Raw genomic sequence first — 22,749 nt, 5'->3', positions numbered from 1 at the left:
GCCTTGAGGGGCCCACGTGATGCCCATAGGGGGGTGGCACACCCCCCCTATATGTTTTATTATTCGACTTTTAGTGAAAAGTTTAGTTAGTTAGGGAATCTTTTAAAATTAAAATAGATTTGATTCCTATTCAAATGGGAGTTTTACTTTTAAAAGATGGGTGTGGTTTCTATAAGGTTGCAACCTTAAACAATCCAATTAAGGCGCACCTCCAAATTTTATCATAGCATATAATTTTGGTGTAAAAACTTCTTAGGATTATCTCAAAGTCTATTTTCATATCTAATTATAAAATTTTAAACTCCAAAAATGGTAAAAATCAAGTAGATCTATAAACATATGAAGCTCCAAAAAAGGTAAAAATCAAGTAGATCTATAAATATATGAAAATCTTGAAAATGGACAGTCTAGATCATATATTTCAAAATGCACTATGTCTGGGACTCAAAATCTTCTTCTTTTTTTTTCATATTCATACTACATCTCAATGTCGATGATCAATTAGAGGGTTTTCCAACATTAAAACAACCTTTTTCCGGTGGATTTTTGAGGTGCATCTTTAATTCTACATTTTAAGGTTGCAACCTTGTATAAAATTTTTCCTTAAAAGATTATCTTTGACTTCCTATAGATTTTGGAAGATATCGATAATACTAAAAGTGGTTATTTTTTTAATTCAAATTTAAATAGAAGTTGGACATGGGTCAAAATATAAGAGGATAAGGTTCCTATTTTCCAATCATGATGACTAATTTGTGGGATGGATGGCTCAGATTGAATCTCTCTCACCCCACAGATTTTTTAAATATCCTAATGGTCTAGCCAGAAAATACAAATAAGGCATACTTGGAAGAAATCCTATTCAAAGGGGGACATAGATTTGTTTCTAATTAAACCTATTTTGAACCTCTGTCAATATCTTTTATGACAAGATCTCTCTCCCATGCCAAGATCTCTCTCTCACACTCCAAGTTACGTCGCTCTCTCACATGCCCCAAAGATCTCTCTCTTGCCATATTTCCCCTTCCTCTCATGCCAACCTCTCTCTCTTCCATATTCTCTCATGCCACCAAAAAGAAAATAAAATAAGGGGGTGGCATGTGAAACTCAATAATTAGAGGTGGCTGTATTTTTGAAGAAAGAAGGGAGATGCCCAGCTTAGGGAGAGATCAACTCACAAACTCAGCTCTAATTTGTTCCTATAGGGTTTCTACCTAGTTGAGTTTTTGAGCTCTCTAAAACCCTAGATTGAAAGGTATTGCCCGTAAAGCGTTCCTATCTCAGAAATTCCAGCAAGACTTAATCAGGTGTGGGTTGTGTTGAGCCCTTTGAGGGGTAATCTTCTCATAATTCATCTTAGTATTTCAGCCATATTTCACATTTTTCTATGAATTTTCAGAAACATATATTGTACTCAAAACTATAGTGGAAGATTGTTTAATGCTCCTGAATGTTTTTTTATTTGCCTTGCTAAAGATCTTAGGTTGCATCTAGGGTATTAGTTTTGATTTACAGCAGTACATAATGGCCCATGTAAGTGGACTTCAGGTATAGTGAATTAAAGAAAAGAACACCTTGAGTTCCACATAGCCACTCCTTTCAGAAGGAAAGCTTCTTGGTTTGGGCTATTGATATGGTTGAGGACTAACTTTAGCCTATTAGCCATAATGCTGTCACCTTATGGATGGCGTTGTAAAAGGCTAAACAGACTTAAAATTAATCATGGAGAGAGGGCCTTCTTCTTAGGGATTGGAGTTGTGCAAGTTGAGTTGGGGCTTTTCATAATATTTTTTTCTTTTGAAGTTGTCTTTAAGTCAGTCGGACTTGGTGGACATCCAAGACTGACAAGCTGAGGCGTAATTTGTTGGACTATGGCAGCCTAACTTGATAGGTGATGTGGTGGACCACGTGCAAGAGGCGCTTGACCACAGTCCTGGCTGGGCAGGTGTGTTGACTCTATTGTTGTGGGAAAATTTTGAATTTTGAATGTGTAAATGTTCCAAGCATGGTTTATGTCATGGCCATAGGCCATGTGAGATTGGGTGAGTGCACATGCAATGAACTGAGTGGGTTGTAATGACCTTGCCTGTGTGAATTGGCATCATCGGCAATAATGACCCATTCAGTGGGTAGGCTAGATCTGTAAACCTTCTCCCCCTTGATTAGCCATATGGGCACTCATTGATGTTGGGGCATGCATGGGCTGATGTAACTGTCAAACCATGCGGTGGGCAGTAATGTGATGCAGGCAATGAGGCTATATAAGCCCCTTGCCTTGACCCTTGAGGGGCATCCATGGCTTATACAACCAAGTGCATAGAGTAAGGGCCACGACCCTTCGTGTAGTGCTTGTGCATGTGTCGTATGATTGTCTGCTCCATTCCTTTTGTGTGGCTTTGTGGAAGGTTGGCCTTGCTATAGTCTTGTTTTGACTTTGGCTTGGTGTAGCATGGTTTGGCTAAGTGAAAAGTTAGCCCTTGTGACAATTGCCATATGTATGGTCCTATGTTTGCATTATTTGTTTCTAAAGAATATTAATATTGGATATAAGGAGATTTGGACTTATGAAGTGCAGAATAAGAGAAGGGATCACATCCTTCCCAATCTGAACTGTTGATTTCAGAATATTTGCTATATCATTTTGATTTCATTTCCAAAACAAGACCATTCATGATTGTAGAATATTTCCTTTACCATTATGGACACTTTGTCAATTTTTTTTTCCTGAAAGGCATAGTAGTGCCTTTTATGGAGATCATCAAATATTTTCTATTCACGAAAAAATTGGTCTGGGTTGTTCACTTTGTTGGTTATGGGTTCTATTCAAGCTTCAAGTTTTGCAATTCAAAGGTTGCAGTGTGAAATCCAACATCACCTTAATTGGTAACTGGGTTCACAATTTGCAGCATTTGCTGTGAATGACCAGGTATAGTTTGTTGTTTCTTCTTTTCCTTCATAATATCTCATCTCTTTTTTTGACTAGGAAACATCCTGTCCCTATCCAAGATTATTTTGTTCTGCCTGGTGGTTTAGTGAGGTCATTGACCGTCTCACATAAGACTGATTTCCTGGCAACAGGCTGGCCCTTTTCTGTTTTGGACCTAAGGCTGATTGGGCCTGGCAGCAGGTGCATGTGCATGCGTGCGTGCATGTGTGAGTAACAAAAATGAACAGTTTTCAATTGTTAGTCCAAGAAGATGTCATTTGTGATGTTATCATTTGGATATGTGATTGGGAGATGTGAGGAGAATAGTGACAAAATGGTTTTCAATTGTTAGTGCCAAGAAGATGGCATTTGTGATGTTATCACTTGGATATATGTATAGGAGACAAGGCCCCCTAAGTGGAAGCGAACTTACTCTTCAACTTGTTGGCTCTAGCTCTGTAGTATAGTGCAGTATAGTATAGTATAGTCCTGGCCTTTGATTCGTGAGCGGGGCCATGAGTACAAGCATCATAAGCAAGGGCATGTGAACCAGTAGCAGAGCCGATTGTTTACCCATAGCTTCCTGATGCGTAATCTACCCATCACACCCTAATGATGTCAAGATAAAATTGAACTTCCCTTTATGAGTATGCAATAGCTAAACCCACGATCAAACTACACAAGTGTAACAAATTTACACTACACTATTAACTTGATGAAAAGTGGCAATGGGAGCCTACATGGCTCAGAGTGGATCATGACAAAATAGACCACTTGGGATAAGTGTGGCAACTAGATAAAAAGGAACTATGTAGGTATATAATTATCTGGAGATTTCTTTGTTCCCTAATGAGAATGATTCTATGGGTCACAGGTCCAGGTATTTTAGAAACATTATTTCTTATATTTATAGTTCACACTGCTCTAAATGGTGTCTTCAAAACTTTTTTTTTTTTTTTAGGGAACTACAATAGTTCCTTGACTAATTGGAAACAATTGGTGTGCAAATTTTTTCTAATTTACATTTTGACCAAGTTTTTTTATTCAGCACGAATATCGATGATGGTATTTTGTAAAATGCAGGTACATGCTCTCCAGAGCTGGAGTTCCTCGCCATGCTATAATAAAGAAGTTTGTAGGAGAAGATATAGCTAAAGTCGATGAACTTCTAGCTGTGTTATCCAAATTATCCAGAGGTGCTAGGGTTCCTTTAGAGTACGTGAGCCATGTGGATCGTCATAGAAACAAGGTATTTGATCCTATGATCTGGTAATTTGGTTCCATGTATTGTCTTCTTTTCTTGACATTTTCAGTCTTTTTGAACTTGACATCTTACATCCAATTTGGTATTTGATCCTATGATCTAGTAATTTGGTTCCATGTGTTGTCTTCTTTTCTTGACATTTTCAGTCTTTTTGAACTTCAAATCTTACATATCAAAAATTGGATGTTTTCCCTGTTCCCTGGAATTGCAAATCGAATTTTTTTTTTTAAAATCACAAAACACGAACACACTTAGGATGCTCACTTCTAAAAGTGCTGTCCCTGTTGCGGACGTATCAATGTAACACTTCTTGCCAAAGTTAATTTGCATCAAGTCTGTATAGATTTGATGGTAGAAGTGCGCTGCTGTTTTTGATGCATGGGCCATGTAGGATATGGCAGGGTCTTACCATCAGAGATTGGTGGCATTTCAGGGATGTTATAGAGATTCCACTTCCTTTAAATATGAAGTAACGATATTTTCATGGAAAACTGACTGGGAACTTGATACTTAGTCTGGTCTGAGGCTTCAAGCATTTATGGGCGTTTGAAATATTTTGTAAATCTGTTTTCCTTTTGTTGATATGTGCTGCATACGTGTCATATACATGCTGTACTCATTTTATTCGGTGAGAAGAGACTTATCAATGCAGAGAGAGAACTCTTAAGTGGTATTTGGTAGAATCTCTTCATATTTATTTTTGTGACAGTGTTGTACTTTCTGAGAATAGAACATGCCTCTATGTTGCTAAAAAATGCCATTCTGCTTTATTAGCTGCTGATGAATATGTTACAAATTTCGTTCTTTTGTTTGTGTTTGCAGTCAGTTCTGGTAACTGTTGACCGTCATGAATGGTATGCTCCAGCGCAGATATACACTCGAAATGATAGTACTGGTTTGTGGATGCCGAGGCCTGCAATACCCTCACAGCCACTATGTAACCCTGCTACTGTCAGTTATGATGAAAAAGAAGTAATGTGTAGGACAATAGCATCAACTGGTGGAGAATCTGGTATTCTTGAAACCAGAACCTCATGTACAGAGATGGAGGGAATGAATGGAAATGGTAGAATACAAACTAGTGGTGAAAGTAGTCCCAGTACACCCTTATTTCAAGAAGAATCAAATGACCCCAAAAGGGGGGATACAAAGAGGAGAAGAATGCAGGAGCAATTAGCAGACCAAGGGATGTTATCAGACTCTATACACGAGCCAAGAGAAGAAATCTTAGAAGATGCCCAGAACTTGGATAATACTGAGCCTATGGATGATTGGGGTGGAACTGCAGCTAATGCTTCAAAGGCCGAACAAGTAATAGAAGCCACTCTAGTAATGTTTGAGGTAAAGTATGCATCTAAATTTAACATTATTCTGGATTTTGTGGCATAAGAAATGGGATAATGTTTAATATATTGATGCAGGGAAATTTGAGGGAAATAGTAAAAACAACAAGGAGCAAAGCTAAACAAAAGCACAAGTCAAAGAAACCTAGGGTTTCTTCTCTATGCCTCAAGCTAGGGTTCCAGGGCGCCACACACCTTATATGTTATATGTGATTGAGCCTCTCAAGGCTCCACATACCTTATATATTATAATTCTCATACAATAATTAAAATGACTTATATTTCTTAATTTAAACTTAAATTTTGTAATGACAAATTTACCCATGTGAATAGAACTCGTGAATTGCTCTCATGAATAGTACTTGTGAATAATACTCATTAAATAAATAAACTATAAAAACCCAAGAATTCCTAGAAACTAAAAAACTTAAATTCAAATAAGTATAATTTTTCCATCCATCATTCTCTCCTGGTTGGAGAAAACTCATCCTCAAGTTTTTAAGTGTGCTAAGATGAATTCAGCATAAAAAATACCTTATTCAACTTTCTTTTTTTTTGTTGGCTCAAATATCATTCCTGGTAAAAAAAATTCCTCAATAAACGGATCTTGATATGTATATTGAGGAATCAGGGCCACAATTTGCAGATTGGGAATCGACCAGGCTTACACTCCATTATTCTGATTCCAATGCCCTAAATCTCTTGAATGCTCCACCTCTACAATATTAATGAGGTCTTAAAAGGCCATGATTTGGATTAGTCCTCCTTGTTGCCTTCTCTCCATATTCTTCACCCTCTTCCAAAATCTCTTTATCATTATCTTGATCCTTATCATAGATATCTTGTTGTTCATCTAAGTATAATATCGAAGATTGGTGGTGAATTGCAATCAACAACTTGCTGATTTTTTATGCAATTTATATCAAAATCAATAATCTCATCCTTCAAATCGAAAACCCTAGAGTGATGTTTTCAGCATCTAGGCTTTTATCGCTATCCTCATCACCCGACTCCACACTCGGAGCGCGAAAGTGAAAAGTCTTGTACTCGAGATCCTCTTGTTCATTAATGAGGCTCGCGAACTGCTGTGCCAGTTGTTGTACTTGCCTTTCAAGTTCCTCAATTTTGTCATCTATGAGATCAAGGAGTGGATCTACAAAAATCCCCTTATAGGGCCTCTTCTCGCTACCATAGGTTTGCCGAAATCACAAACCCTAGATAAATAATCAACAAAAATTGCTGAAATCAACAAGATCTAGGTTGTTTTGGCAAAACTTTAGCCAAAATCAGCAAACCCTAGACCCCACTGTAACTTCCCCTCATTTTTGTTAGCCTAAGGAGCCAAAAAAAGTGGCGCTACAGTAACTCCGTACATGCTACAGTACTGAAATCAAAATATACATCCTTTGAAATTGAATAGAAATAAAAATAAGTATAATTTTTCCCTCCACCATATTTCCATCCTATAAATGCTAGGAAAGTCTGATCTTTCTTATTAAACTCAGTATATCCATCCTATATGCTAGGAAAGTTTGGTCTTTCTTATTAAACTCAGTATAACCATCCTATAAATGCTAGGAAAGTTTGACCTTTCTTATTAAACTCAGAAAGCACCTCCATTATTTCGTAACCCAAATTTCTTTGAGCCCATTTAGTGGTTCTTCTTTGTCACTGATGCCTCTTGGGCATGATATCAGCAAAAATGTTGAGATGCCCTTTCAATTGTTTCCTGGGAGTCTGTGATGCCTATCACAGTAAATTACAATCAACAAACTTAAATTGGTACCTGTAGAAAAGGTACAAAATTATATGGTTATTGAGATCCTGAAAGTGCAGAACTCAGCATGTCCTTTTCTTTCTGATTTTTTATCACTTAAGCAGATGATACCTATAAAATGATGATTAGATTTGATTGATATATGAACTACATAAATGGAAAACTATTGAGAAAATTGAAAGCAAATGTTCCAGCAAAGAATGGAATTTTAACATATTCTTTGCTGACATGATAACGCATATGATTATTATTTCTATTTGAAAGGAAAGGGCCCACATGCATAAATTAGTGTTAGAAATTCATAATTGTGTTCTTTTTACTCTCTTGCTATTTAACTATCGGGGAATTTCAAATCTCTCCTGATGATCATATCATTAACTGTTTTCTTTTTATTAAAAAGCCATATTAATGTCTCTGATGTTATCAGAGGAGGTAATAAGTTAATGAGTTAGAATATGTTGTTATTTACTCTTTTCAGGCTCTATTGACTGTTGAAATCACTAACCAATTGCAGGTGCATGTACCACCGTCATGCATGCTTGATGGTGTGCACTCACAACATTTTTTCGGAACAGGAGTTATCGTCTATCATTCACAAAGCATGGGTTTGGCTGCTGTTGACAAAAATACTGTAGCTGTATCTGTTTCTGATGTAATGCTTTCATTTGCTGCATTTCCAATGGAAATTCCTGGGGAGGTAGTTACTGATTTTGAGCTTGTCTAACTCCAGTGAGAATTAGACTTGAAATAGACCCACTAAAGATTCCTTGCCTTTGCACATCAGGTTGTTTTTCTCCACCCAGTGCATAATTATGCTCTGGTTGCCTATGATCCTTCTGCTTTAGGAACAGCAGGTGCTGCCGTTGTTTGCGCAGCTGAACTTCTTCCTGGTATGTTTTTCACTCGAAATATAGTCTTTTTTATCTTTCCTTACCTAATGATTCAGGGTCTTGAGTGTGTGGCATGTGTGGAGAGAGAGCCTGTGTGTATGTGAGGGGAGGTGGGTGAGAAGAAGCTTTCAGCTACAACTTAATCTGCCAAACTCTGGCAATCCAAATCTCAACTGCAGATACTATGTAGTGGGGAATTACAAATCAACAATTTCTCAATATCTTTTGGTTATATTTTGTTTCTTGTGTGATGTTATCGGCATATTGGAGAACTTCAAGTAGCTTGTTGGCTGGTTGCATTAATTTAATTGAGGTTATGTTTATGTGATGTCCTGAACCTATTGAAATTTGGTTATTGTGCGGTCCTGTTCTTTTCTAGATTGCTGATTCTGTATGGGGCAGACCTATGCTTCATTTATATTTACGATCACGTTTGGGACTATTTTCTTGGCCAAGCATGTGTATTCCTACTTGTGAATTTAAATTCAAGGACATTGCTTGGAAAAAGTTTACATTAGGTCAACACATTAAAATATAAAATTTGATCATCACAACATCGAGATTTAAATAGGGAGAAAAAAAGAGATTTCAAGTCCTAAAAATAGTACCTCTTGCAATGCATTATTTGAACCATCCATTTTTAAGATTCTCATGCGTCTATATATCTGCTTGATTTGAGCCAGTTTTGGATTTTAAATTTTTATAATTAGAGATAAAAATAGATTCTCGCACCATTCTTAGAATTTTCGATGCCAAACTTACATCTCATGACGAAATATGAAGGTGCATCTTAATTTGATTGTTGAAGGTTGCAACCTTATGCAAACCACACCCTTTATGTTTTGATCTTGAGAGAGTTGCTGGTAATTGGCAGAAAATGAATTATTGGCCCTTTAGAGTTATGTACCTTTGCATATATAAATATATGGGCTTATCGATTGATCAGGGGAGCTCACATGTAAATTCTTACTTGCAGCACCCTCATATTCAGTTTGCAGATGCATTGTATAAGTGTATCTGCATTTATGTCTCAGTAACCTTTTGTTGATGAGAATCAGCAATGTCGAACATTTTCCTGGATATAGTCTTTTGTCTTTCAAGGTTTTTCTTGGCCAACAGTCCTCGGTTGCATGTTGCATTTTGGATGTCTAGATTTTCGTTGACCTTTTTGACAATATTTCCTGCTACATAGGCTAAAGATGCAAGCCTAAAATTGGATGATTGGAAGCTGAAAGTGTTACATTTGTGAAAACAAATCACACAAGTGGGAGTTTTATTTAACTTTTCTCTCTTTTATTTTGGACCATTGGATTGCATCTAATCCAATAGTTGTGGTGTTGTAGGAACTTTCCTCTTTTAAAAGAATTAAAACCCTTTTGTTTAGAGAGAGAAAGAGCGAGAAATAGAGAGATTGGGCTGCAATTTGGGTTTTCTCTTGAGAGCTTGGTATGCTTTGTTTTAGAGAGAGAGAGGAAAAGGCTTGAACTCCATTGTGGGTTGGCTGTGTGCCTTGTTTTAGTGAGAGAAAGTGTTAAAGAGAACCCATTTTTATGGGTGTTATTGGTGCTTTGTTTTTGGGCTCTGTTTAGAGTGAGAAATGACTGCTGGAAATTGATATTTTGAGCTCGACTTCACCTTGTAATCTTTCCAAATCAGTAAGTAAAGTGTCGCGCCATTCTTCCGTGGATGTAGATCACGATTTGTGATCGAACCACGTTAAATCTTTGTACTATGTGGATTGAATGTTGCTGGATTTTTCATTCCATAGTTTTGCTTTGATATTGTGTAGTTTTCATTGCTTGTTTATATTGATATGAATGCACAATAGCTGTGAATGTTGTAAACCCTTGCTGATTTTTCACCAATCGACCCAAACAATTGGTATCAAAGCTTAGGGTTTGTTCTTCATTGTGTCTGTGAAGAAAGGGGTTTTTTTGCTATTGTGGTTATTTGTTATATTTTTTCTTGAAAATGGAAAGGGCAATGCGATTTGAAAAATTAAATCAATGTAATTGGCCAATATGGAAAATGATGATAGAAGATGATCTTGTTGGAAATGAATTGGATTGGCTACTTCAAGGTAAGCGGGCCATGCCTGTTGGAATGGAAGATTGGGAATGGGATGTTCTTGATCGAAAATGTTTGGCAGCTATTAAACCATGTATTTCACCATCATTTTTATTTGATGTTTGTCAATGTAAAACATCTGCAAAGCTTTGGCAATCTTTAGAGCAATCTTTTGAGCAAACCTTTGGTGCAAATAAAATGCATGCGATGAAAAAATTATTTCTTTTGAAAATGAAAGAAGGTGCTACAATTAGGTCGCATGTGAGTGAATTTAATTCAATTTCTACATGATTGAAGTCTTTGAAAGTGAATTTGGATGAAGAAGTGTTATGTTTGCTTTTGCTGAGTTCTTTGCCTGCTAATTGGGATACCTTGGTTACCACTGTGACTGATACAATGGGTAACAAGTTTAATTTAAAAGATATTGTAGCTTCATTGTTAAATGAATAGACTAGAAAGGCATCCACACAAATACTTACTAAATCAAATCAAGTATTGGCAGTAGGAGATGATGAAGAACACAATATAGAGACCAACCCTATGGATTTAATAAGGGCAATTCTCATAGCAGAGGCAAGTCCAAGTCACAGGGTAAGAAAGTTACTTGCTGGTATTGCAAGAAATCTGGGCACACAAGGAAAGATTGTTATGCTTTGACGAATAAGCAAAAGGCTAAGGTCAAGGATAGCCATGCCGAAGCAATTACAGATTCAGATGGTGAAGATGGGGTCACTTTTAGTATTGCATGCACAACATTGTCTATTGCATATACTTGGATTTTAAACTCTGGTGCTTCATTTCATGTTTGCCCATAAATGTCATATTTTTCATCCTACACAGATGTGGATGGTGGGCATTGGAAATGTTGTTATCAAACAATCAGATGGAAAGAAGCACACATTGAGAAATGTGAGGTATGTTCTTGAGTTGAAGAAAAATCTCATTTCAGTCGGACAGTTAGATGACACTAGTTTCATAGTGACTTTTGGAAATGGGTCATGGAAGATTTCAAGAGGTTGTATGACATTGTTGAAAGGGAAAAAAGATGGGAGTCTCTACACTCTTCATGGCACAACTCAAAGGAATGATGCTGCAGAGAAGATCGTAGCTACAGCTAGTAAGCATGAGGATATGCAAATTTGCCATAGCCGTTTGGGTCATCTCAGTGAGCATGGTATGAAGGAATTGCAAACTCAAAATCTTATTCCTATTTCTAAGCATTATGTTCGTGATTTTTTTGATCATTATGCCATGGGTAAGCAGCGTAGAGTGAGTTTTAAAAGAAATGAATCTCATAGAAAAAGTAAAGCATTAGAATTGATTTATTCTGATGTTTGTGGCCCTGTTAATGTTAAATCTATTGGTGGAGCTTCTTATTTTGTCACTTTTTTATATGATTATTCTAGAAAGTGTTGGTTGTATCCATTGGCATCTAAGGATCAAGTTTTTGAAGTTTTCAAAGTTTTCAAAGCCAAGGTTGAAGAAGAAACAGAGAGATTTATAAAATGCTTGCAAACAGATATTGGTGGTGAATATTGTTCGAATGCTTTTGATACTTTTTGTAAAGAGAATGACATTCCCAGAGTAAGGACTGTTCCTGGGACACCACAATAAAATGATGTCATTGAGAGGATGAATATGACCATCATTGAAAAAGTAAGAAGCATACTATCACAATTTGGTCTTGGTAAGCAATTTTGGGCAGAAGTTGTTAATGCAGCTGTATATTTGATCAATAGTTCTCCTAGTGCACCTTTGAATGGTGAAATACCTGAAATTCTATGGAGAGATAAAAGTGTGTCATATGAACACTTGATAACATTTGGGTGTGAAGCTTATGTTCAAGTGCCCAGTGAAAGTAGAGCCAAGCTGAATGCTAAGTCAAGATGTGCTTTTCTTGGGTATGGTGGTGATGATAGAGGTTATAGGATTTGGAATCCTGTTGCAAAGAAGACTATTAGAAGTTGAGATATTCTCTTTAATGAGAATGTAATGTTTGCTGAAAAAGAAGTAGGAAGAGCCGAAACAAAAAAGGCTTATTGTGGATATACAAGAAGCAAATCCCATTGTTTCACCTCGGCAAGTGCAAGAGAGTCAAGCTCAAGCTCAAGACAATTTTGATGGAGGTGATGCTAGTTATGAGAATGACACTGAGTTAATTCAAGATGACGAAGGGTTATCAGTTACATCTGAGCTAGAATTGAGAAGATTCACACGCCCTCACAAGCCCACACAAAGGTATTCGCCTTCTTTATATTATGCTTTGTGTACTGATAGTGGTGAGCCTGAGTCTTTTCAGGAGGCTATTTATTGCCCTAATGCTGCAAAGTGGCATAAGACAATGGAGGAGGAGATTGATGCTTTGCATAAGAGTGATACGTGGGAGTTGGTGGAACTTCCACATGGAAAGAAAACATTAAAGAATAGATGGGTATATGCTATTAAGTGGGAGGCAAATGGTCTTATCGATATAAGGCCAGACTCGTAGTGAAAGGTTATGGGCAAAAACCAGGTGTTGATTTTAATGAATTTTTTGCTCCTATGATTAAGCGTAACTCTATGAGAGTTGTTTTATCTTTGGTTGCTAACTTGAATTTGGAGCTAGAACAACTTGATATCAAAACTGCCTTCTTGCATGGTAATCTCAATGAAGAAATTTTTATGTGTCAACCTGAAGGTTTTAAGAACAAAACCAATCCTAACTTGGTTTGCAACTTGAAAAAGGGATTGTATGGTTTGAAACAAGCATCTAGGCAATGGTATAAGAAATTTGACAGTTTTATGCTAGGTGAAGGTTATTCTAGATGCGATTTTGATCATTGTGTGTACTTCAAAGGTTCAACATATCATTCTTTTACTGTTTTGTTGCTTTATGATGATGATATGCTTGTTGCTAGCAATGATCTGAGTGAAATCAAGCGTTTAAAGCTTGATATGTCCAAGCATTTTGCCACCAAGGATCTTGGACCAACCAAGAAGATTTTGGGCTTCCACATCCATAGAGACAGAAAACAATGTAAGCTTTGGTTAAGTCAATCTGAATATATTTCTAAAGTTCTTGAGCGCCTCAATATGATTGATTGTAAACCTGTTTTTACACTATTAGCTGCACATTTCAAGTTGGCTAAAAGAGACTCTCCAATGAATGAGATAGATAAAGTAAGATGAAGAATGTTCCATATACTTTTGTAGTGGGTAGTTTAATGTATGCAATGGTTTGTACTAGACCTGACATTGCTCATGCAGTGAGAGTTGTTTCCAGATTTATGTCTAATCCAGGTTGGGAACATTGGTAGGCAGTTAAGTGGATTCTTCAGTATTTGAAGGGGAAACGAAATGTATGCTTGTGTTTTGGAAATTCATCATTGGGAGTTGTTGGTTATGTAGATGCATATTATGCAGGATGCCGTGATACTAGAAGGTCTACCACTGGATACATTTTCAATGTTGGTGGTGGTGCAGTAAGTTGGATGTCAAGGTTGCAGGATATTGTTGCCTTGTCATCAACTGAAGCTGAGTATGTGGCATCGACTGAGGCAGCGAAGGAAACGATTTGGTTGAGAAGGTTACTTGGCCAGTTTGAGGTGAAACAAGATAAATATATTGTGCATTGTGATTACCAGAGTGTGATTCATCTGGCTAAGAATGCAGCTTACCACTCTAAGACAAAGCATATTGAAGTTAGATATCATTTTATCTGATTGGCCCTCGAGCATAGAGTTTTGTAGGTGGACAAGATTCACATTGAGAAGAACCTTGCTGATATGTTGATAAAGGTTGTCTCAACTGAAAAGAATGCGATGTGTAGAAGAATTTCGGGGTTGGAGGAGACGTAACCTCGGGTGGATGGAGAGTGGTGCATTGGTGGTTATTTCAGAGACTTTGTGTTTTGTCTTCAAGTGGGAGATTGTTACATGTGTGAAAGCAAATCACACATGTGGGAGTTTTATTTAAATTTTCTCTCTTTTATTTTGGACCATTGGATTGCATCTAATCCAATGGTTGTGGTGTTGTAGGAACTTTATTCTTTTAAAGGGAGTAAAACGCTTTTGTTTAGAGAGAGAAATTAATAGAGAGATTGGGCTGCAATTTGGTTTTCTCTTGAGAGCTTGGTACGCTCTGTTTTAGAGAGAGAAAGTGAGCAAAAGACTTGAACTCTATTATGGGTTGGCTGTGTGCCTTGTTTTAGTGAGAGAAAGTGTTAAAGAAAACCCATTTTTTTGGGTGTTCTTGGTGCTTTGTTTTTGGGCTCTGTTTAGAGTGAGAAAGGACTGCTGGAAATTGATATTTTGAGCTCGATTTCACCTTGTAATCTTCCCAAATCAGTAAGTAAAGTCTCGGGTCATTCTCCTGTGGATATAAGTCACGATTTGTGACCGAACCAAGTTAAATCTTTGTGCTTTGTGGATTGAATGTTGTTGGATTTTTCATTCCATATTTTTACTTTGATATTGTGTAGTTCCATTGCTTGTTTATATTGATATGAATGCACAATAGCTGTAAATGTTATAAACCCTTGCTGATTTTTCACCAATCAGTCCCAACAGAAAGATGGTCAGTTGTCATTGTTCCCTATTACATGGAAGTTGAGCAAGGGGCCAAACTTTGAATAACAGGAGTCCAACTTCAAAGGACTGAGAAGCCTTCTATCCCCATAGCAGATGTTAATCTAGAACCTTACGCTCTTGCCCTCCCCATCCATGAACCTATTTCCCTACTAAAACTCTTCCCTTCCCTACCAGTCTCTCTCAAGTACTAGAGACCCTAGAAGACATACCCAATTCGTCAAGCCCTAACGTCAATTGTCGGTTAATATTTTTCTGTTTATGGTTGCCATGGATCAATAGCGTGTCCTCTGCTTGAAGGCTTGAAACGGGAGATTCAAATGTATCAGGTGATGACAAGTATCTCTTGGTTGCCAGATCATAGTTATGGGGATCTCCTACTTTTGTAGGCGATCCCTTCTAGAATCTCGATTTTGTCGCTCCCGGAACAGAGCTCTAAGGGATCTCGAATTTTAAATTTTGGGATCTCGTACCCCAAAGATAGGGATCTTGATTGTTGCTGTTAGGGATATCGATCCCAATCTTAAAGACTAAGACAACGACCAAACTGATGATTTTCTTTGTTTATAGCCAACTAGCAACACAAGTATTGCTTGCTTGTTATAAATAATGAGATCCTTGCTTCAAAGAGTGTACATAATCCTTGATTATCATATGCTTTAAGGTTGGTAACAAGATCCCCAAAAAGTTGGGATCAAGATCCCAGAAGGTCGGGATCAAGATCCCCAAAAGGTTGGAATTTCGATCCCTAACATGTGCATTGTACGGACGGCCTTCCCAACCATAGGGATCTTTTAGCATTTCATGATCCCTTGCACCTGATCTCGATCCCGATCCTGATCCTGATCCTGATCTCGATCCCGATCCCGATCCCGATCCCGATCCCGATCCCGGTGCCATTCCCGCTCCTGATCCCAACAACCATGTGCCAGATGGTGAAGGTGGTCATACAAGTGAATATGAAAGACTTATCTGAGAAAAGAAAAGGAAAGGGAGGTAGGGCTTTCAGATGCATGAGAAGTTTTTGGAGGGATCGATCTAGAGCTAGGCAGTGCATGACCTGACTGTTCTCTCCCATAAGTTGCGTTTTTTTGTGCCTGATTTAACTTTGGTATTTCATGTTACACATGCCGCCACGGAAATATTCAAATGTCAATGAACTTCTATGATATATTAGAATATGACTTGTTGAAGCATGCCTATTAAAACCCACTGAAGCAATCATTGATTTTGGGGACCATATCATACTTTGATGTTATTCTAAAATTTTTGTGCATTAAAACTGTTTTCAATGAATGGGTATCCTTTATTCCTTTTTCTTTTTCCCTTTTTCTTTTTTGGGCAGGCGCCCCAGGGGGTAATGGTATCCTTGATTTCTTGCTCCCTAGCTTTGCATAACCATGAATTGTCCTTGATTTCATACTTAATAATCAATATGCTGGTTTTTCTGGCTGCTGCAGTGTTTGCTTATCCATGTGCTTCTAAGTTTCAGATGTACATCTTAAATTAGGTTATTTTATGCATCTTTGGAATAGGAATTCTAACTTGCATTTTTCTCCTTGTCGATCATATAACTGCCCCTGTAAGATAAGCCTCTGAGACATTAAATGTATATAATTCCTTCCTTCTTGAGTAAAGAACTATGTCATTCCAATTACTTCTTGAACTTTGCATTTGTCTCTTTCTTCAAGGTTGTGTGATGAGCGGTGAGATCATTGTCACTCTCTTTAGGGACATATAAGATGTACCTGATTTACACCTTGTTTTTCCGATCATTCTGGTTGACATACAGTTCACTATTAAATCCTGAGAAAGTTTGTCATTAACTCTCAACAAGCTAGTTCTTACATTCCATTGTGGGTCGAGATGCTTGATGAAGCCCTTCCTCTTTATTATTGAATTTTATATATTTGCATGCGGCACGTGCTGGTTCCAGCCAGCAATTCTGTTCGAGGAGATGATGCATTTTTTATGATTTTCACTTGACCGGCAAAATGTAATGAAATTTTTTATTTTTGTTAGAGCCTACCTTGCGACGAGGAGATTCTGTCTACCTTATTGGGTTAAGTAGAAATCTCCAAGCAACATCGAGGAAATCTACTGTGACTAACCCTTGTGCTGCCTTAAATATCGGCTCAGCTGATTGCCCACGATATAGAGCAACCAACATGGAAGTTATAGAGCTTGACACTGGTCTGTCAGTCCAATCCGCTTTTGCTGTGATAGGGTTGTGATTCAAGCTTATAATTTTGACTTAATTGGAATTCTCCATTTCTTATAAGGATTTTCCTTTTGCATTTCTCCAGATTTTGGAAGTACATTTTCCGGTGTGCTGACAGATGAGAATGGTAGGGTCCAGGCACTGTGGGCCAGTTTTTCTACACAGGTATTTTTACTCAATACTCTCTTCATTATTGTTTTAGATCTAGATGTGTTTTAATTTAAATTGGCATTTACAGTTGAAATATGGCTGCAATTCCTCTGAAGATCATCAATTTGTTCGGGGGATCCCAATCTATGCTATCAGTGAGGTCCTTGATAAGATCATCTGTGGGGTCAAGGGACCACCGCTGCTCATAAATGGCAGAAAAATGCCAATGCCACTCGCCAGAATTCTGGAGGTTGAACTGTATCCGACTTTGCTTTCTAAGGCAAGGAGTTTTGGCTTGAGTGATGAATGGGTCCGGGTATGTATAGGCCCTTATAGATGGTGAATCTTAGTAATTGGTGTCTCTTGAATCTTGAATCCTTTCACATATCAGAAACGCTTGTGAACCATGACAACCTATTTTCAAAGTGTTGTAGTTAAATAATTTTCTTTTCAACAACTATTTCAACTTTGAAATAGAACTTACTATAAATATCTTAATATGAGAAACAAGTTATACTTTGAAGTCGTTACAAGTCATTACCTCGTCGTAGGGGTTCATATAGGCAGAATGGCAACCACCCCCCTACGTTAATTTATATTGATTCATTTTTTCAAGCTGTTTATGCTCACTTCATATTTTGCACTACTCTACTACTGTGCATGATCACGTCATGGTCCAATTGCTCCCTTATCCTATATTGACAAAGGCTAAAAGTATGATTGCCTGGTTTACTGGATGCCTTTAGATTTCTATCATACTGTGACTGCTTTATCACATGGTTGTGTGAAGGAGTTGGTGTGGAACAAATGTGTAGCAATATATGCAAGTCCAATTAATATTGCTGAGTAACACAAAATTGTTAATCATCGTCTTATTTCGCCAGTGTCAGTTGTACTCACAATTTTCCTGTTTTTCACCCTCTCTACGTACAGTCCCCACAGTTCATTTAGTCCAATAGGATGGAAAGCTCTTATTTTGCTGGTGTTAGATGCACATCGTCTTATTTTCAATCATCTGAATGTACAGAATCATTTTGGCTGCATGGATTTGCACCATTTTTATTGTGGGTTTTCAGGATTGTGCAGATAGGAAGTATATTAAACTTCAATGAGTTTAATTCTCATTGTGTGTTTTCTATTCCATACGTGAATACAACATGCATGCCCACACATGCATACATGCACACTATTTTTAAACTTACTATTATTGTCATCTTAACCCCTAATAATAAAGTTGCTTTTCTGTTAGAGCTTGATTCATATTTGCTTGTATTTCTGTGTCTGCTGAATGTCTTTCACCTTCCACCTCTTCCTTTTCTTTTCTTGCAGGCTCTTGCCAAAAAAGATACCATAAGAAGGCAAGTCTTACGAGTGAAAGGTTGTTTGGCAGGATCTAAAGCCGAGAACCTTTTAGAACAAGGTGACATGCTGCTGGCAATTAAGAAGGAACCAATCACCTGTTTTCGTGATATTGAATATGCATGTCAGGAGTTGGATAAATTTGAGGACAGTGAAGGCAAACTAAACCTAACAATATTTAGGCAGGTGAGGCATCACAATTCTCCTGATCTGCACCTTCTCTATGTACAGTCTCTACAATCTGTTTAGCCCCATTAAAATGGAATGGAAAGCTCTCTTTATATAAGCTCCCTTTATATATCTCCACTTCATATTAGCCAATCTCCTCCAATATCTCTATCTCTATATAATGGTACAACCCTTGAAAGTTGACAAAAGAAACCCTTTTCCATTTTTTCACCAATTTTTTTGTTAGTTTAGAAATGCGAGGGAAAACATGCTTATGCTAGTTCTCCAGCTTTCTACTCTATAACTAAACCTTTTGTAGCAATAGGATATGATGCCTTCTCTTAAATTTCTACCCTGCATAATGTTTTATTAAAATAGGAGAGGAAAATCTACCTCCTATTTAGCTGCATCTGGACCGAGCAATGCAAAAATGAAAATCTAAACATCTCTCATTCAATATAAGGGGAAGATAGACCGACTGATTTCCTTCTATGGTGGAAACTCATGTTCACAGGGCTTGGAAATTGAGCTTTCTGTGGGCACAGATATTAGAGATGGCAATGGCACAAACCGCATGGTGAATTGGTGTGGATGTATCGTTCAAGATCCTCATTCGGCTGTCCGTGCATTAGGGTTTCTTCCTGAAGAAGGGCATGGTGTTTATGTGGCAAGGTAAAACTTATTTCAGTCGTGTTTGTTTCATTTCAGTCACATAAAAGTTCAAAATACACTTGCTTTACTGAGTTTGTAGTTTTACTCCGCCCTTTTTCCTTTGCTATGAAAGAGAGTTATCCCTACCTTGGCTTAATGATTAGCAGATGTGGGCTCCAGAACTGTTCTCGAATGCGGATAATGACTTACCCATAATGGTCTTCTTGGTCCGTCCAAGAAAAAGCATTAAGGGTTTGATTCCATTTTCTCACTTAGAAAAACTCCATGTGGTCATTTTCCAGTTATCTTTTGTATGTAGCTTTTTGAAGTTCATATGTATTATATCAGTTATTTCACAGAATATTGTCTTTATCAATTTCGAAATACTCCATATTTAAACCAACTTTTGTCGATTTCCAAGGTATTTCTTACTCTGAACTAGAGACCAAAACTTTCATGTGCAGGTGGTGTCATGGAAGCCCAGTGCATAGATATGGACTTTACGCGCTGCAATGGATTGTTGAGGTGAATGGGAATCCAACTCCTGACCTCCAAACCTTCGTGGATGTGACCAAGGTGTGCCCCCATTCTTTACAACCTGCCATATTTTGTAATATCAACATGACTAGGTTTTGATTTGCAAGTGCACATATATGTGTCCGTGTGTGTGTGAGAGAGTGAGAGATTCCTCTCGTGTAGAGGTGTCATTGATTTAACCCAGAGAGAGAGAGAGATTCCTCTCTGAGAGAGAGATTCCTCTCTGTAGGGGCACGTTGATTCAACCCAGATAACATCAGCACTTGTAGAAAGAGGGACCTATGTCAAACCAACCTGCTGCTTTCAAATTCCTCCATAAATTGCATGCTAAGATGGCAAAACACTCCTTTCAAATCTTGCATAACTTAGAAGATTGGACTAGGCTTTCTTACTTGATGTGCTTTCCGAAATGATCGCTACCTTTGACCTCTCTGTGTTGGTTAATGTTGCTCTTGAGCGAAGCCTTTGCACGTTATACTACCCCTGGCCTGGTTTTCACAATACAGAAATTCTCTCTCTCTCCCGCCTCTCTCTCTCTCTCTCTATACACACACGTCTATGTACACAAACTTATGGATTGTACGTATATCTATTAATTGTTCATAAATAATTGTTGACAGGGATTGGAGCATGGAGACTTTGTTAGGGTACGGACTGTCCACTTGAATGGGAAGCCACGTGTGTTGACTCTGAAGCAAGACTTGCATTACTGGCCCACTTGGGAGATACGATTTGATCCAGAGACAGCCACCTGGCGCCGCCAAACAATCAAAGGCTTAGATTGCAACGTCGCCTGATTTGGACCACGCATTCAATACATCCATACCAAAGCTTCCCTCACCTCAGGAATCCAAGGATGTAACAGTTATTGGTCGACCAACTTTGATACCCTTAGTGCTAACCAAGAGCCTCTAGTTCAACCTTGGTCCTTCGGAATCAAGGTGTACAAGTAATTTGGCATATGGGACGAAGCCCGATAGGATTGTTAAGTGTTGACAACCAGCACCTTGAAAAAGGCCCGAGTCCCCCCCTATGTTTTTTTTTTTTTTTCAACGACGATTATGATGATATAATTGAGTCAAAAGAATACCCTAATTAATTAAACCCCATCATTAAAATAAAGGAACTTGGAGGACCAAAATTTGAGCGAGAAAGCTTATTGCATTGCCATCAACTTCCATGGATATAGTTGATTTTTTTTATTGCTTCCTTTTGTAAAGAGTGTTGCATGTTAATCGTGAAGAGAGCTGATAATTTTAGCACAATTTAAATAACAAAATGCAGCTACGCGTACATTTCATGCGTACATCGGGACAAAGATTTCATTACCGAGTCATCGCTTGTTTTAGAGAGAGGAAACTCTTTTTTGGAGTATGGAGCATGAAAATTTACGTGAAGTATTACGTAAAACAAGCTGAATTTTCGACGATGACTCGGTGCATTGGGGACAAAAACTTTGAAAACAGAGCGGAAACTGATGGTACTTTTTCTGTTAAATCTTGTTATAGGTTCGTTTTTCATGATAGATGAAGTTGTTCTCTATTCCTTGTGGCTAAAAATTTTGTTATAGGCTCTTTTTTTATGATAGATGGAGATGGTTTCTACGCCGTGTGGTTAAAATCTGGAAGTGGTATATTCCTAATCAAAAGGGGTAAAGTGTTTTCCAACATTTGTCTGAAGTGTAAACTTGAAGAGAATGGGAATCATTTCTTTCTTCATTGCAATGTTGCATTTAGAATCTGGTACTGGTTGTTTGGTTTATGAGGGTTCCGCATTTCTCTTCCATGGTTGGCAATGGATATTGTTTCACAGTTTTCTTTTTACCAATTGCTTTTTGGAGGTTCTTTGGTCTGGTGCATTGCTCGCGGTGCGATGCTTTGGGAAATTTGAAAGGAAAGGAATAGACGTACTTTTGACGATATTAGCCTTTCGTTTGACCGGTTGTTAGACAACATTAAGATCTCCATTTGGCATTGGTACTTGGTAACTAAAGATGGTTGGGGCCTTTCTCACGTGGATGTCATGGTTAATTTGCAAAATATGTTTCTTATGGGAAACGTAAAGATGTGACCTTGTTGCTTCTGGACTCCACCAAACTTAATTTTGATAGAACTTGTCTTGGCAGCCTTGGTTTGGCTGGCATAGGAGTTGCCTTATGTAATGGTTTGGGTGAGATTGCCTTTTCCTACGTGGGCATTCTTGGTTCAACTACGGCGAATCATGCTGAGCTAGCTTCTTTATTGCAAGGACGTAAACTCATTATCACAAAAAATTTGGCTCATTGTTGTATTTGTAAAGGATATTATTTAAATGTTATTAGTTGATGTAAAAAGGAGTCGCGCACCTCGTGGTTACTTCAGTCTCTATGGCTAGAAATTATGGGTTCTGCTGTTCTTTTTTCTGTTTCTTTCTCTCATGTTTATCGTGAAGCCAATGATGTCGCTGACTTCTTTGCTAAAAGTGGGGTTTTTTTGCCGTCTTTGTTAGTGCCCACTAATTTCCTTTTAGTAATTCTTATTAATAAAGCTTGGAACCTTTATCAAAAAAAGAACTGAGTAAGGGTTTAGGAATTGGGCTTCGGTATAGACGGTAGATGCTAGGTTTTCATAGCACAACATCTCAAGTTCCATCCATATGTAACTTTATCAAAAAAAAACAAAATTGGGTAAGGGTTTGGAAAGAAGGTTAAAAAAAATTGGGTAAGGGTTTGGAAAGAAGGTGGTGTTGGAGTTTGAAGGGCTGATAGTTGATTCTCACCCAATTTCACCTATCCTTTATCTTGACCATCGTGGCATTGAGAAACAAGTATTATTATTTGTTCTAGTTTTTCG

The 22,749-nt window shown here is 37.8% G+C and overlaps 1 protein-coding gene and 1 long non-coding RNA gene across 12 annotated transcripts in view; one reads left to right on the top strand and one right to left on the bottom strand.

The window, feature by feature from the left end:
- Positions 1-21,072, top strand: part of DEG7 (DegP protease 7) — a 61,708-nt gene extending 40,636 nt beyond the window's left edge. For all 11 annotated transcript variants that reach the window (XM_088857166.1, XM_088857161.1, XM_088857165.1 and 8 more), the window contains 11 exons: positions 4,010-4,175; positions 5,013-5,531; positions 7,825-8,007; positions 8,095-8,200; positions 16,855-17,025; positions 17,139-17,218; positions 17,292-17,519; positions 18,533-18,748; positions 19,245-19,402; positions 19,846-19,957; positions 20,539-21,072. In XM_088857166.1, coding sequence (XP_088713292.1) covers positions 4,010-4,175; positions 5,013-5,531; positions 7,825-8,007; positions 8,095-8,200; positions 16,855-17,025; positions 17,139-17,218; positions 17,292-17,519; positions 18,533-18,748; positions 19,245-19,402; positions 19,846-19,957; positions 20,539-20,715 — 2,116 coding nt within the window. In that variant the 3' untranslated portion in view covers positions 20,716-21,072. The remainder of the gene's footprint in view (positions 1-4,009; positions 4,176-5,012; positions 5,532-7,824; positions 8,008-8,094; positions 8,201-16,854; positions 17,026-17,138; positions 17,219-17,291; positions 17,520-18,532; positions 18,749-19,244; positions 19,403-19,845; positions 19,958-20,538) is intronic.
- Positions 19,154-20,486, bottom strand: LOC148779005 (uncharacterized). Its single transcript, XR_016048686.1, has 2 exons — positions 20,213-20,486; positions 19,154-19,979 (listed from the first exon to the last, which is right to left on the bottom strand). It is a non-coding gene; the product is annotated as an uncharacterized LOC148779005 (long non-coding RNA).
- Positions 21,073-22,749: the final 1,677 nt, after the last annotated feature.

Source organism: Amborella trichopoda, chromosome 13 (assembly GCF_054954075.1).
Source record: "Amborella trichopoda isolate Santa Cruz 75 chromosome 13, AtrichopodaSantaCruz75HAP2 v2.0, whole genome shotgun sequence".
Lineage (NCBI taxonomy): Eukaryota > Viridiplantae > Streptophyta > Magnoliopsida > Amborellales > Amborellaceae > Amborella > Amborella trichopoda.
This window is presented reverse-complemented; position numbering and strand designations above follow the sequence as displayed.